General features: G+C 60.4%; 1 protein-coding gene across 2 annotated transcripts in view; it reads right to left on the bottom strand.

Moving 5' to 3' along the window:
• Nucleotides 1-15,664, bottom strand: part of SLC9A3 (solute carrier family 9 member A3) — a 40,542-nt gene that overhangs the window by 10,613 nt on the left and 14,265 nt on the right. For both annotated transcript variants that reach the window (XM_033178654.1, XM_033178655.1), the window contains exons 2-4: nt 4,528-4,830; nt 2,599-2,759; nt 117-195 (exon numbers count right to left, since the gene is read on the bottom strand). In XM_033178654.1, the coding sequence (XP_033034545.1) occupies nt 117-195; nt 2,599-2,759; nt 4,528-4,830 (543 nt within the window). The remainder of the gene's footprint in view (nt 1-116; nt 196-2,598; nt 2,760-4,527; nt 4,831-15,664) is intronic.

Consider the following 15,664-nt stretch of genomic DNA (forward strand, 5'->3'; position numbering starts at 1 on the left):
AGCAGCTTTGAGTGCAAAGCTTTTTCCTGCATGGGCTGCAGGCCAGGGGTGGAGAGAAGACAGTTGGCCCCAGAGGAGACACAGCCGCCCACTCCCCGTGACCCATGGCTACACACCTATGCCTTTCACGCAGTCCAGGCCAGTCACATTGTCACCTCCCAGCGCCACGAAAGATTCAAATACATTGTACAGGACCTGCAGGGACAGAGACGGGCAGGGCGTTGGGTGGTCCTTGGTCAGCGCCACCCCCTCTCCAGGGCCTGGGCCTCCCCGGACATGGTCTGAGTGTGGAGCCCACTCACCCGAGGCCGTGGGAAGGAAAGTCATCACGGGGCAATGGCCCCCAAAGGGGAGAAGGCCAGAGCCCAGAGGCCAGCAGGACACAGGGGGCAAAAGAATGTTCTGGAGGGGACCAGAAGCTTTGGGAGCAAAGCTGGCCTCTTCCTATCCTCTGCAAAACAGGGGCAGCCGCAAAGCTCACCTGCCATTCGAATTCTGAGTCTCATTTACAGAGACAAACCCAGGGTTTCAGTTTGAGTGACTTCACTGCTGTGCTGGTTCTAGCCCCTGCTGTCTTTGCGTGTTTTTAAACCTTAGCCCAGCAAGACCCCGAGATAAAATGCGGGAAACCTTATCCACACCCTGGGCTCCACGCCGAGCAAAGCGATGATGCAGGTGGGACCTGCCGGGGCCGTCCGGAGTGGGCCGAGGCCCCTGGGGAGAACCTGGCTCTGCGCCCAGCTCTATGTCTCTGGCTGTGGTCAAGGTGGGAGAGGACCCTGGGGCAGGCGTGTAAGTTGTGTTTGCAAATGCAGGCTGGGGTGGGGGGGTGCCCATGAGGGTCCCGGGGTCTCTTGGGGCCTTCTCGGAGCTGGGCTTTTTAATGAAAATCCAGCTGGGAGGGAAGACAACGTCTTGGGAGACTCTTACTTCGGGAGCTGCAGGGCTGCGGGGCACACAGGGCTTTCACTGTATTCCTGATTAAGTCTCACTTCCCAGATTCCCCTGAGGATATCTTTGCAATCTGGTGTGTGACACCCACAGGACTTTCCTCTTTCCAGAACCCTAAGGGAACATGAAAAGCTGACGGGTTTCTTAGAGAAACCGCAGGTACTTTTAGAGGGGAGAGGAAACTGACCCCACCCTTCCTTCCGGCTGTGCCTGCAGGGTCCTCAGGGCTGGGGGAGGATGGGCAGGGGCGGTGGGGGGCTGGGGCAGTGTGGGGGCTGGGGTGGCACCAGGGTCGGGCCCAGGGCTGGCCTCACTAATGGTTCCTAAGAAGGCCGCTCTGCACGTGCCCTCTGGTCGCCCCATGACTCACTTCCGGGAGGCAGTGGCCCCATTTGATGGGATTGGCTTTGGAACGTCACAAGTGCCACTGTGAAGTGGCAACCATGTTCCTCAGGGTTCCTGAATCTTCTCCTGGCCTTGCTGAGCGCTGATGTGGCCTCTGGGCCTCTGTGAAGGCACCATCCATCCCCCCACCCACCCACAGAGCCTGGCAAGCTCCTGGAACACCATCTCCTCGAGGGACCACACACCTCTGTGCTCTGCCATCAGCACCAGCTGTTTCCTCCCTTCACCTCTGTCGTGGACCAAATTGTGGCCCTGAAATTCCCACGTTAAACTCCCCAGGACCTGGGCATGTGAGTGTTACAGAGGGGAGTACGGCACAGTGAGGTCACCGGGGTGGACCCTGATCCAATCAGACCCATGTCGCTGTAAGAGGAGGAGATTAGGGCACATTCGCACAGGGACGGCCACGTGAGGACACAGGAAGGCACCGTCTTCAAGCCTAGGACCAGGGTCCCGCAGGAGCCCCCCGCACTGACACCATGATCCGGAACGATGCAAGAATAAATGTCGTCCAAGGCACCAGACCTGCGGTACTTTGTTACGGCAGCCCTGGCAGATTACACGGTTCCTATGGCATTTTGTTGTTTGCTTATTCATGTATTTATTTTATTGGAGATGGAGTCTCACTGTGTCGCCCAGGCTGGAGTGCAGTGGTGTGATCTCCACACACTGCAACCTCCGCCTCCTGGTTTCAGGCGATTCTGCTGTCTCAGCCTCCTGAGTAGCTGGGATTATAGGTGCCTGCCACCACCCCCGACTAGGTTCTGTATTTTTAGTAGAGATGGGGTTTCACCATGTTGGCCAGGCTGGTCTCGAACTGCTGACCTCAGGTGATCCACCTGCCTCGGTCTCCCACAGTGCTGCGATTACAGGCGTGAACCACTGTGTCCAGCCATTCATGTATTTTTTAGGAACTCAGGAATGGGTGGCAGTAACTATGGGTCCAAAGTCACAGACGCTCTGGGGACCAGGAGGGTGGGATTTCAACAGCGGCATCATTAACGCTGAAGCTATGGAGTGGGCAGGCCCGGCCAGGCCTAGGAACTCAAAGATCCAAAGAAGCCTGGCGAAAGCCGCCAGTGGTTCTGAGCTGGGAGGAGGGAGGTGGAGGGACGGGACGCCCCCGGGAGGGCAGTTTGGCGACAGAGTTCCACGCCCTTTGCTGACTGACTGATGAGGGGTGAGACGGGGCCCAGGCTTCCCACGGCTCGGCTGCTCTGGAGCAGTGGTTCTGTCACTTACCACGGTGACTGCGTCATTCAGCAGCGACTCCCCGAAGACGATGATGAACAGGACCTCGTTGACGTGGACCTCCTCAAACACAGCCAGGACAGCCACCGGGTCCACAGCAGCAATGAGGCTGCCAAAGAGGAGGAAGTCCAGCAGCCCGATCTTCAGGTCACCTGGAAGACAAGCCGGGCCATGGGGCAGCTGCAGGACCCGCCACCAGAGAAGGAGGGCCCTGGGGAGAGGCTCGGCTACGGGTCGGGGGTCTGAGCCTGTCTGGCTGGCTCTGGTGGCGTGGGGAGTTGGGTCAGCCTCCTGCATCCCTCCCACAGGCCCCCAGCGCCCTCCAGGCAAGGCTGGTGTCTTCCTAGGGGGCCCATCCCATCCGAGCAAGACAGACAGACAGACCCTGGCCCTCTCTTTCATATTTGGGTGGATGGGGGCCCCAGCTAGCACAGCACAGCCTAGAGAGAATCAAGCCCCTCCCGCAGCAAACCAGGGTTCCCAGCCCAGCAGTGAAGGTGTCTGAGGCAGGTGGGTGCAGGGGGACTGCATGCCGGGGAGGGATGGGGGCCCATCGCCTGGAGTGACGTCCCAAGAGGAGCAAGTGGGGCCAACCTAGGACAGGCCTGGAGCCGGGACACACAGCACCATGGGGCACAGCCAGGGAGGGGCAGGTGGGAGGGCTGTTGGGGGTGTGGGGGCAGACTGTGGGGATGAGCAGGGCTGCGGTGGGAGCAAGGGACCTGGAAGACGTGGGTCTACGTGGTCCCCAGCTCCCGGCCAGCTTCCCTCCCTGCATCTACCTGTGGGCTCTGGTGCATCTGCCTGTGGGCTCTGGTGCCCCTCGCTGGGGAGGTTTTACTGAAATGCAGCCTCATCCTTCACAAGTCTTTGCCATTCAACCCAGGGTTCAGGCCTCATGGAGGCCATGTGGGGGTGTCAGGCTCCAGGGGACCCTCAGGGAACTAAGTGTGGCCACATGGCCCCGAGAGCCTGCCCTCGTTCACGGCCGCAGGGCTCAGAGGACACTGGCCTCTCTGCTGCCTTCCCGGCCGTGAGGGTCCAGGGACCAGGAGACGTGAGGGTGTGAGAGAGGCCACCCAGGGAGGGGATGCCCCCAACGAGCCCCCCACACACACACAGCTTCTGCCTCTCTGCTGGGCTGGAGTGGAGCCACCACCCCTGTGGCCTGAGGCTCGGGCTTGTGGGGGGTTTGTCCCTGGAGCCAGACGGGCCCCAGGAGACAGCAGAGAGCGGCCTGACCAGGGGTTCCTTTGCTAGCGCCTGGGCGGGGACGGATTGGGGTCGTCTCTGCGGTGACTAAACCCCGAGTTTGCTGTGAGCTCCTAAGCCCCGGCAGCCTCTGGCCAGCGTCACCAAGACCAAAACCACACAGGCCGCTGTGGCTCCAGATATGGCTGCAGCCACATGGGTGCGGTGGTGGCCGAGCGGCTCCGGCACACAGGCTAGGAGGAACAGTGCCCGATACACCAGGCTCTGCAGTCCTCCTCATCTCTCTGGGACCTGGAAGCCGGCAAGTGTGGACAGACCGTGGTCCTCCTTGTCTCCCTGGGACCTGGAGACCAGCGAGTGTGGACCGACCGTGGTCTTCCTCGTCGCCCTGGGACCTGGTGGCCGGCGAGTGTGGACGGACCCCGACCTCTGGCCAGTTGAGAGGCAGCCCCCAGCCACCTACAGCCCCCCAGCCGAGCTGCTGAGATGGGAACACCTCCCCAAGCAGAAGGTGTGCTGGGGCCTGGGGACGCACAGGGGACTGGCCTTGGCCACGAGGGCCTATGGGGCTGCCAGTCACATTTCTCACCCGACACTTACCGCCTGGAGGCCTGGGTGCGGCACCCCAACCTTTCTGAGCTGAGTCAGCCCGGCCCCTCCCGGGCCCCACCCTGAGCCCTGGCCAGGGCAGCTGCGATGCAGACTCACCCATGAGCCCGCTGAGGAAGACACCATAGAGGGACAGGCCGGTGGTGGCCGCGTTCCACACGGTGCCCACGACGGCGTACAGCAGGATGGTGCCCAGGTTGCCAAAGAAGAGTCGGTTGGGCATGAAGTAGCCGGCGTCCAGCACGATGGGGGGCAGCAGGTAGAAGAAGAAGACGGTGGGCGTCAGCGTGAAGGACGCGATGTGGTCGGCCGCCCAGACGATGCCGCCCAGCACCAGGCCCAGCACGATGAGCAGGGCGCTCTCGGGAACCACGCTGGTGACCTTGTGGGACAGGTGGAACCCTGCGGGGAGGGGAGGCAGGTCAGGGCTGGGCTGCAGGGGAGGGGAGGGAGGGGTGTGGGGGGCCGTGGGGGAGGGGAGAAATGTTGGGGCAGGGCCTGTTGGGGAGGGGAGGGGAGGGAGGTCTGGAGGACTTGTGGGGGAAGGGACGAAGCTGGGGGGACCCACAGGGGAGGGGAGGGAAGTCGGGGTGGAACCCACGGGGGAGGGGAGGGAGGTCAGGGTGGAGCCTCAGGAGAGGGCAGGGAGGTGGTGGGAACCTGTGGGGGAGGGGAGGGAGATGGGGACACCTGCGGGGGAAGGGAGGGAGGTCGGGGAAGCCCACGGGGGAGGGGAAGGAGGTCAGGGCAGGGCCCTCGGGGGAGAGGAGGGAGGTCCAGGTGACCAGGTCCCACAGGGCTCAAAGCTGCAGGCCCCCCCACTTTTCAGGGAGCCCGAGGGCTGGGAAGTAGGAAGCTACAGGGGCAGTTGCTGGAGCCCCCAGAAGGGAGTCAGTTGGAGGAGGGTGCGGGTGCTATGGGGTGGAGGCCTGTGCTGGGTGGACAGTGGGGAGCCTCTGAACTACCGTCCCCCCACCCGGCTGGTTCTGGTCTCCCTGGGTCCCTGATTCGCTCTGTGCCTTGTGCCTCGGTGACCAAGGTCTGAGCTCACGCTGACTGTCCCTGACGTGGCCAGAGCCTGCTCCCACTTGAGGCTGGCTCTGTTTCAGACTCCTCCGGAGGTTGTCACCTGTCACCCCCTCTCCTCGTGCCCCCTCTCCTGGGATCACAGCCCCTGGGTGGGACCTTCTAGGAAGGGTCTCTGGGTCCCGCCAATGACCCACTCCACTCTCCACAGGTGAGCTTGAGGGTGGACAGCAAGCCCTGGGGACCCCCCATGGAGCCGACGTGCCTCACCCCATTCCCCAGCACCATCGCCCCTGCCAGGACCTCGGAGTTAGAGGCTCTGCCCTGCCCTCTGGGTGGGGGTGTAGGCACCTATCTGGGCCATGTCTCCTGTGTTTTAATTGGACTCAGAAAAAAAAAAGGTGATGAGAATTCCTGCGCTCGGCCTGATTTCAAAATAGTGGGAAGGCTGACAAATGAGGTGCGTCCTCCGGCTTAGGTGATGTAAAGGATAATGAGCTTCTTCATTCCCTCAGCTGCTGGTTATTAAGTCTTCCTTGAAATTTAAAGGAAAGTTGTCTCCTGAGATGGCCGAGACCCCATTTAAGCACAGAGCAGCCGGAGCAGGGAGGCTCCCTCGCAGACCATCCACCTCTGAAGAACGTGTCAGCACAGCTGGAGGCAGCGGCCATGTCCTACCCTTCCCGACTGCGTGGCCCTGATGAGCTCGGCCCTCCCTGCCTGTTTTTCCCCTTGTAATTATGGAGCTCTGGCAGGGCCAGGTGCTGGCCCAGAGGAGGAAGGTGCTGTTTTGGATTTGCCGTCCCTTCCCTGCAGATGTTCTTATACCAAATACCACAGGCGGCATGGGCCCCTCTGGGGAGGGTGGCAGGCACAAGCCCCACACCTGTCCGGTCACCAGCACTGCACTGCGGTCCCCCGACCCCGTCCCCAGGACAAGCAGCTCTGCCTGCTGCTCCAGATTCCAAAACACCAGCTCTGGGAGGGATCAGGGTTCAGAAGTTCCTGCTTTCAGGATCGGAGGTGTTTCTGTGGACCCCTGTCCCCACCATGTGCCCCACAGGCTTTCTGAGGCCCCCGATGGCCCTAACGCGTGCCCCGACAGCCCCCTCCTCAGCAGTGCCCTCCCCAGGCCCCGACAGCCCCCTCCTCAGCAGTGCTCTCCCCAGATCTGGGCTCACGGGGCTGGCAGCCCAGTAGGAAAACAGGGGCCCCTCTCCTCTGGGCTCCATGGCCTGGTCCCTGTGGTGGCCGAGGACAGACCTGACCTCACAGAGCTTTGGGAAGAGACATGGGTGGCACCTTCCAGGCCTGCAAGAGGAAGGCTGTGGCCTCTGCTCAGGGCAGCCTGGGGCCCTCTCCACACCTGGGACTCAGCAGGTCCTAGGCTGGCCTGGGAATCTGCACACTAAGGGCTCCGAGGCCTCTGGGAGTCCCTCTGGGGGGTCCCTGTGGTACAGGAAGGCCTGGGACAGGTGTTCCCACATCTGCAGCCTCCTGATTTCTTTATTAATGTCCAGAGAGAAGTGGAGTTTACCACCTTGTGTTCCTTCCTGAGGGCTGTAAATCCTGGCCTTGGTATCCCGAGCTGTGTTAGGAAGACCAGGGTGGTCTGTGCCCGGTGCCAGCGCCTGCCCACCCACAGGCCAACCTGTGCCTCTCACATCTGTCTTTGGTGACGTCATCACCTCCGCTGCCGCCCCATGAGTGCCTAGCAAAGCCCGGCACAGCCGTGGTGATGGTGACCCCTGGAGGCTGCCCAGCCCCTGGCGAGACCCACCCAGGCCGCTGTTTTCTACACGACGCACATTTTTTGCCTCTGCCCACATCCCAGGCTGGCTCCTGTAGGGGTAACCGGCTCACCTGTCCTCCCCTTTCCAGGGTCACAAGACCCAGGAGACAGTGTTTGTTCAATAGGGCCTGTGGAGCAGCCAGTGGGGCACTTGTGGCCCCTCAGTGCCCGCCGGCATGTGGGCTGCTTTGAGGATAAAATCCAGGGACCACAGAGACCGTGCACCCCCAGGTGGGGGCACCGTGGCCGAAGGTCAGACCTGGGAAGCAGCGGGAGCCTCGGCGCTCCAGGACGCACTCGCCCTTGGTGGCTGCAAACACTTGGCCCAGGGTCTTTTTGTTCAGGGCTTGGGTCTTTTAGCCACAGTCTTCCCAAATCAGATTCACAGCGATCACCACCATTGTGAAGCCACCCGAGAAAACTGCGGGGCCAGCAGGGCAGGGATGCAGGGACCAGCTTTGTCTTCAAAAACAACAACGCAACTCTGTGCCGTGGGAACTCACACCTGGGTGCTCCCCGCACCATCGCGGACCCTCCGCCACACTCCAGTGCGGCCGCTGGTTACGGTAAAAGCCTGTTAACCAGGACACGGGTGGGTGAGGGACAGGCTGGCTTCAGACCAAACACTCCTGCTCAGAAGTAAGCCCTGAAAATCCACAGAAAACATCCTCTGACCTTGGTAGTCACAGAAAATATACAAATATACGCACAAACGCTGCGTAGGCGAGAGGGCGGTGGTTTCCAACATTCTGCCAGCCGGGGTTGGAAAGCGTGTTGGACACGCCTTTTCCCATGTGCTGCGGCATCGGAGGGCAGCTCCTGTAGTCTTCAGGGTGTGTGCGTGTTGAGTTGGGAGCTCACCTGTGTCCGTCTGCATGGGACGTGCCGGTCCCACCTGCCCACGGGGGAGGAGCCGCACGCATCCGCACCGTCCGGGCAGGCGTGAGCCGCATCTCCTGAGAGGCCCAGCCTAACAGCCTCTGACAACCTGTGGGTGACGCGTGAGCGACCGCCTGTTCTGTGGATGAGTCCAGCTGACTTGCTCCCCTGCCGGGCACTGATCCTTCCTATTGACACGAGGTTCTTCGTCAGCTGGAAAATCCAGCCTTTGTTTATGGGGCCAGTGTGCATGGGGCTGGTATGGATGCGGCTGGTGTAGACAGGGCTGGTGCGGACTGGGGTGGTGTGGATGGGGCCGGTGTGGACATCGGGCTGGTGCGGACTGGGGTGGTGTGGACACGGGGCTGGTGTAGACAGGGTCAGTGTGGACAGGGCTGGTGTGTACACGGGGCCAGTGTGGACAGGGCTGGGGGCCAGTGTGGACACGGGGTTGGTGTGGACACGGGGCCAGTGTGGACAGGGCTGGTGTGTACACGGGTCTGGTGTGGACAGGGCCGGGCCCTGAGTCCGTCTGCCACAGCCTGTGTGGCTTCCAAACAAGGGGACAAACCTGGGGACATGCAGGCCCTTAGGTAACTGATTGCCGAGGCCGGAGAGTCACAGCTAATTAAGCACACAATGGCTCAGCGGCCTGATGGTTAGGACGGGGACAGACGCTTTTAGTTCTAATTACAAACCCTGTGCCTGGAGGAGGAAGGGCCGGCGCTGGCAAACCGGACATTTCTGGAGTGGGCGCCGGAAAGGGCTTCTCTCTGGGCCCCGGGGGCCTCAGGAAGGCCACGGCCGACGCATGTCACGCCCCTCAGAGCACAGAGGGACGGGGCTTGGTCAGGCCGGGGCCTCCGCTGCCTCCAAGGACCCTTCAAGGTGACAGACAGAGATTCAGCCGAGTCCACAAAAATGCAACAGCGCAGTCAATCCTGTGGTTTTACTTTAACAGGAGCATGTCCCGGAGGATTAAACTCTGCCTCCCAGAAACAGCCCGGCTGAGCGGGGGGGAGGGGGGCAGCGAGGCCAGGAAGGCGGGCGGAAGCTCAGGTACCCACGTACCCACGCTCCGGGGCACAAGGGGCCGGGCGCTCCACAGGCAGGCGCAGACACGTGCAGGAACACGTGCACGCACAGAGACTCGTAGAGACACAGAGACGTGCAGGACGCGCAGAGACACAGAGATGCACAGAGACCCACGCAGGGTCCAGCCCATTCTCCTAGCAGGGCCGTGGGTCTGAGTTCTCCGCCACGCGCCGCTGCAGGTCCAGCGGAGCTCACCAGTGCACTCTGACCTCAGTTGACCTCAGTATCACTTTGCCCGCCTGCGGGGCACCGGCGAGGAATCCCGGTAAACGTGTCGGCTGTCAAGCCCAGGGCAGAGGTAAAGGTGCTCACGGCGTCCACCGCGCAGCCTGGCAGATGTGCCTGCGTGACCCCACGCGTCCCTGCCTGTGGGTGCAGTTCCCAGTGAGTGCTCAGGTTGGTGTGGGACAGGGGAGCCGGCTCCCGGGGGCTGGGCGGGGAGCCCCTCTCCAAGCAAGGCCGGGCCTCCGGGCCGGGAAGCTGCTCCCTGCCAGATGAAGTTCACACAGCACCGAGAACAGCCTGTTCAGGATTGGGCTCTGCGCTCAAGTCACAAGGTGTTTTTAGACATTGTACATTTACAACATTCAAGCAGACCCAGTCGGATTTTAAATGCAAACATGAACGTTGCCAGTGGTTCCCTAGAGAATCAGGAGATCCTTCCATTCCAAACCACCCTGAGCAACAGCACTGGGGGCAGAACGAAGGCAGCCTCAGAGCCAGCCACGGTCTGTGACTCCGGGATGACCCCACACCCCTTCCTCTCTGGGACCCAGCTGCTCCGCCCCCTCCGAGACGGCCCCGCCCCCTCCGAGACGGCCCCGCCCCCTCCGAGATGGCCCCGCCCCTCCGAGACGGCCCCGCCCCCTTATTAGCAGCCTGAGAACAGATGAATACAGGCAGGTCTCAAGCTGCCCACAGCAGTGAAAAGACCTGGATGCAGATCCCAGCTGCCACCATCTCAGGGCTTTGCTCAAAGCAGCAACAAGCCTCAGCCACCGGAGACCCAGCGGCGCCTTCCAGGGACCACATCGGAACACAGGCCCCAGCAAGACACCGGTCCCAACGTCCTGGGGCAACCCGAGTCACGAGACACGTGAAGAAGAGGGAATGTGGCCCAGCTCAAATCAGAGCAGAACTCAAGATGGTCAGACCCTGGAATCAGCAGACAAGGGCCTAAAACAGCTGCTCAAGGATAGAAAAGAAACGTCCTCAATATCACTTAGAAAGGACAAACCGCAGCCGTGCGGTGGAACAGGACTTGGCACGTTTTTTCTTAAAGGCAGATTGTCAGTCAGTATTGCAGGTTCTTCGAGCTGCCAACAGGAGGATCGCTTCACAACCACTCGCTACCACTGTGGCCGAAAGCCACTGTAATGACACACACGGGCGTTCCCATTAAACTTTACAAAAACCAGTGGCCAGCCCACGGGCTGTAGTTTGTTGACACCTAAAATGGAACTTATCAAAGAGAACCAAGTGGAAACCCTAGAATCTCTGACATAAAAACTCAACGGATAGACTTATGAGCAGACAGAAATGACAGCAAAGAGAGTGAACTGGAAGACAGATCAATAGAAATCATCCCATCGGAAAAACAAGGAGAAAAAATACTTTTTAAAGTGACCGCAGCCTCAGTGGTCTGTGGGGCAAAATCAACAGCCTGTAGCCGCAGCACTTTGGGAGGCCAAGGCAGGAGGATCGCTTGAACCTAGGAGTTCAAGACCAGCCTGGGCAACATAGCAAAACCCCGTCTCAACAAAAAAAATTTAAAAATTAGCTAAGCCTGGTGGTTTGTGCCCATAGTCCCAGCTACTCAGGGGGCTGAGGCCAGAGGATCCATTGAGCCTGGGGGGTCGAGGCCGCACTCCAGTCTGGGTGACAGACAGAGCGAGGTCCCATCCCCGCCCAGAAAAAGGTCTAATGTATGTGTAGCTAGAGCTCTGGAAAGAAGGGAGAATGGAGCAGGGAAACCTTGAAGAACGAATGGTAGAAAATGTCCCCAGTTTGTTGAAAGACACACATTTATAGGTTTGAGGAATTTTGCAAACCCCAAGCAATGCAAATACGGGGAAAATCGTATCTATGGGCACGTCATAGTCAAACTGCTGAAAATCAAAAGCAAGCAGAGAATCTTGCAATGTGTATAATGTATGTGTGAGTTACTAATAAAGAACTTTCTTCTTGTTCCATGAAATGGGCAAGAAAAGAAGACGTGTCCACTGGAAATCTCATCCACAGCAGTGGTTTCTCCTGAATCGGCGAATCGTCTGCGCGAGGCTGGGGTCTCCGGACAGACGCCTGGGCCCCCAGAGCTCTTGGGGGGCTCCCATCTTCACCTGGTGCCTGGATTCTCAGGCTCCCACCCACCCCCACCTTCCTCACACTTCACCCTCTCTTCTCTCTTACCCTGTAAAATCATTCATTTCAAAGTAGAAATTATGAAAAACCCTCTTGATCAATCACGGAAGTTTAGCACTCCCTGTGTTTTTGCCTTTGGTTTATCAACAACTAAACAAGGGAAGGGAACAAGCTTCTGTGGAAGCTTCCAGCAAGCGAGACAGTGTCCCATGTGAGGCGCCTGGGGAGGGAAGGTGCCAGAAGCCATCGCTGCAGGGCTTCCTCCAGCTCTGAACCCCGGGAACCCAAGGGGCACGCGTCTCCCCATGTTCTTGCAGCCCCCGGGAACCCAAGGGGCACGCATCTCCCCATGTTCTTGCAGCCCCCGGGAACCCAAGGGGCACGGTCTCCCCATGTTCTTGCAGCCCCTGCGTCCTGTGACCCACCCAGGAGGTGCGACCTCCCTCCTCGCTTCAGACTCCCCTCTGTAAAGTGAGGAAATAGCCCCCCGGGGCTGCAGCGAGGGCCCAGGGCGGTAGACATGCAGGGTCCAGGACTGGCTGAACCTTGAGCCGCTGCAGGGGCCATGGGATTTGGCCCTCAGGAGAGAACGCCGTGGGCCTCCTCTGGTGTGTCTGGTGACAGAGGACAGATCTCAGATCTCAGGCTCCCCAGGCTCACGGCCCCACTGGCTCCTCCTATCACCCCTGAGTGAGCCCAGGGGCTCGGGGTGGGGACAGCAGACAAACCCTCAGCTGTGGGGGGTGTGGGGAGTGACCATGGGGGGATAGTGACTGTGGGGGGTGTGGGGAGTGACCATGGAGGGGAGAGTGACGGAGGGGGTGGGGAGTGACCATGGTGGGGGGAAGAGAGTGACCATTATGGGGGGTGGAGTGACTACCATGGAGATGAAATGAATGTGAACCACTGAGGCAAAGGCATGAGGCCTCCTCACTTTGGGGCGGGGTTGGGGTGCAAGTGGAGGCTCTGAAAGGCTGCGAGGAGTTTGCAAATGCCCTGCAGGGGAGCAAGTTCGGGTCTTGCTGACCTTTATCCCTCGGGAGAGGAACTCCAGCGAGGCTGTGCTCTCTGGGGAATTCTTTTGTGCAGGTCGACTGTGTGGGCAGGTTCCAAGCCTGCTCACTGCTCACGTGGCCATGGACGCCACCACTATCAGGGAGCCATCCTCCTCTATCCACCACTATCCTGCTGGCGAAGCCAGGACTTTGTCACGAGCGTCGCGTGGACGCAGGAGCAGGGGGTGGTTGGGAGGACTGATTCTTGACACTGATGCCGCCTGCAGAGGACAAAGGTGGAAAGACACGCGAAAGGCACGCAGAGCCCAGGGGCCCGGGATGGGGGCTGGAGACGTGCGGGACCGAGCTGCAGAAAGGTGCTGGGGCATGCAGCATGGCCAGGGCAGCCCGCACGGGGCACATGCTTACGTGAGGTGTGCCCTGTGTCTCCATCATTTGCCCCAAATGCAGGAGGGCCCGGGGTCCTCCCGAGGGCCCCCACAATGCTCCCTGTCCTGTGGGGCCGCCCCACCAAGTGAGGCACCACTCCAGAGCCAGGATGGCCGCAAACCAGAGCCAGACCCCGGGGGTTCCCCACCCTCCGGGCGCTGCTACCAGGGACCTGTCTGGCCACTTCCCAACAGGCTGTTTTAACCCGTGCAGATCTGGTTTCCTCGTGGAAGGTAATAATCTTGACTTTTCTGGGCAGTTGTAAAGATTGAAAATCAGACTCCTTCACAGACAGAGTGGGTTGACTTTGTTCTCAAACCCGAGGAAAACGAAAGATAAGACGTGTTACTTATTATCCTTGTTTTTAAGTTTTCGGGTCAGGTCAGAAGGAGGGATCCAGCTGCTTCTCTTTTTTTTTTTTTTTTTTAAATAATGTCTGGCTCTATTGCCCAGGCTGGAGTGCAGGTATGCAGCCTCCACGTCCCAAGTTCAAGTGATCCTCCTACCTCAGCCTCCCTAGTGGCGGGGACCACAGGCAAGCACCACCAGGCCTGGCTAATTTTTGTATTTTTCATAGAGATGGGGTTTCACCATGTTGCCCAGGCTGGTCTCAAACTCCTGGGCTCATGTGATCCTCCAGCCTGGGCTTCCCAAAGTGCTGGGATGACAGGTTGAGCCACTGCACTCATCCCGGGGGATCCAAAGACACTGGCATCCCATCCTCAACCCCAACACCCGAGTCCCCGCCTCACAGACACCCAAGTCCCCGCCCCACAGACACCCGAGTCCTCATCTCAGACACCCGAGTCCCCGCCCCAGACACCTGAGTCCCCGCCCCACAGACACCCAAGTCCCCGCCCCAGACACCCGAATCCCCGCCGTGCAGACACCCGAGTCCCCGCCCCGCAGACACCCGAGTCCACGCCCCAGACTCATGTGATCCTCCAGCCTGGGCTTCCCAAAGTGCTGGGATGACAGGTTGAGCCACTGCACTCATCCCGGGGGATCCAAAGACACTGGCATCCCATCCTCAACCCCAACACCCGAGTCCCCGCCTCACAGACACCCGAGTCCGCACCCCACAGACACCCGAGTCCTCACCTCAGACACCCGAGTCCCCGCCCCACAGACACCCGAGTCCACGCCCCAGACACCCGAGTCCCCGCCCCGCAGACACCCGAGTCCACGCCCCAGACACCCGAGTCCCCGCCCCGCAGACATCTGAGTCCCCGCCCCGCAGACACCTGAGTCCTTACCTCAGACACCCGAGTCCCCGCCCCAGACACCCGAGTCCCCCCCAGACACCTGAGTCCTCACCTCAGACACCCGAGTCCCCGCCCCGCAGACACCCGAGTCCACACCCCAGACACCCGAGTCCCCGCCCCGCAGACACCCGAGTCCCCGCCCCGCAGACACCCGAGTCCCCGCCCCGCAGACACCTGAGTCCCCGCCCCGCAGACACCTGAGTCCTTACCTCAGACACCCGAGTCCCCGCCCCAGACACCCGAGTCCCCGCCCCAGACACCTGAGTCCTCACCTCAGACACCCGAGTCCACGCCCCAGACACCCGAATCCCCGCCGTGCAGACACCCGAGTCCCCGCCCCAGACACCTGAGTCCTTACCTCAGACACCCAGTCCCCGCCCCAGACACCCGAGTCCCCCCCCCGCAGACACCTGAGTCCTCACCTCAGACACCCGAGTCCCCGCCCCGCAGACACCCGAGTCCACACCCCAGACACCCGAGTCCCCGCCCCGCAGACACCCGAGTCCCCGCCCCGCAGACACCCGAGTCCCCTACAAAGAGACACCCGAATCCCTGCCCCACAGACACCTGAATCCCCGCCCACACCTGTGTGGCTGCAGTTCCCGTTCAGCTTCTTGGCGCCCGCCCCTCACACCGATGGAGCCAGGGGAAGGGGTGAGGGGTGCTCAGCCTCGGAGCCCAGCTATGGAATCACAAGCAGCCGAGAGCGCGCCCGGGGATGGAGGCGCCGCAGGGAGACACAGGCTTCAGCATCACCGTCGCCCCGACACCGTAACGGGCAAGGCCATTAGAGAGGAAGACCTCCCGGGAGTCAAACATGACAGCTAAGTTTAAAACTCAACAGAGTTTGAGTTGAAAGAGGAGGTTAAGAATTTCTCTCAGGCCAGACGTGGTGGCTCACACCTGCGATCCCAGCACTTTGAGAGGCAGAGGCGGGAGAATCATTTGACCCCAGTAGTTCGAGACCAACCCAGGCAACGTCGTGAGACCCCATCTCTACAAAATACAAAAACTAGCCAGGCATGGTGGTGCACGCCTGTGGTCCCAGCTACTTGGGAGGCTGAGGCAGGAGGATCACTTGAGCCTGGGACGTGGAGGCTGCTATGAGCTGAGATCACACCACTGCATTCCAACCTGGGTGACAGAGCCAGATCCTGTCTCAAGAAAAAAAAAAAAAATTATCTCCAAAGATAGAGAAAAAAGACACATAAAGAAAATGTAGGTCCAGGCATGGTGGCTCACACCTGTAATCCCAGCACTTTGCGGGGGCTAATGGTGGGGTGGATCACTTGAGGCCAGGAGTTAAAGACCAGCCTGGGCAGCATGGTGAAACTCTGTCTCTACTAAAGTAAATTACAAAAATTAGCTGGGTA

This window comes from Trachypithecus francoisi, unplaced genomic scaffold (assembly GCF_009764315.1).
Source record: "Trachypithecus francoisi isolate TF-2019V2 unplaced genomic scaffold, Tfra_2.0 Lachesis_group2, whole genome shotgun sequence".
NCBI classification, from domain to species: domain Eukaryota; kingdom Metazoa; phylum Chordata; class Mammalia; order Primates; family Cercopithecidae; genus Trachypithecus; species Trachypithecus francoisi.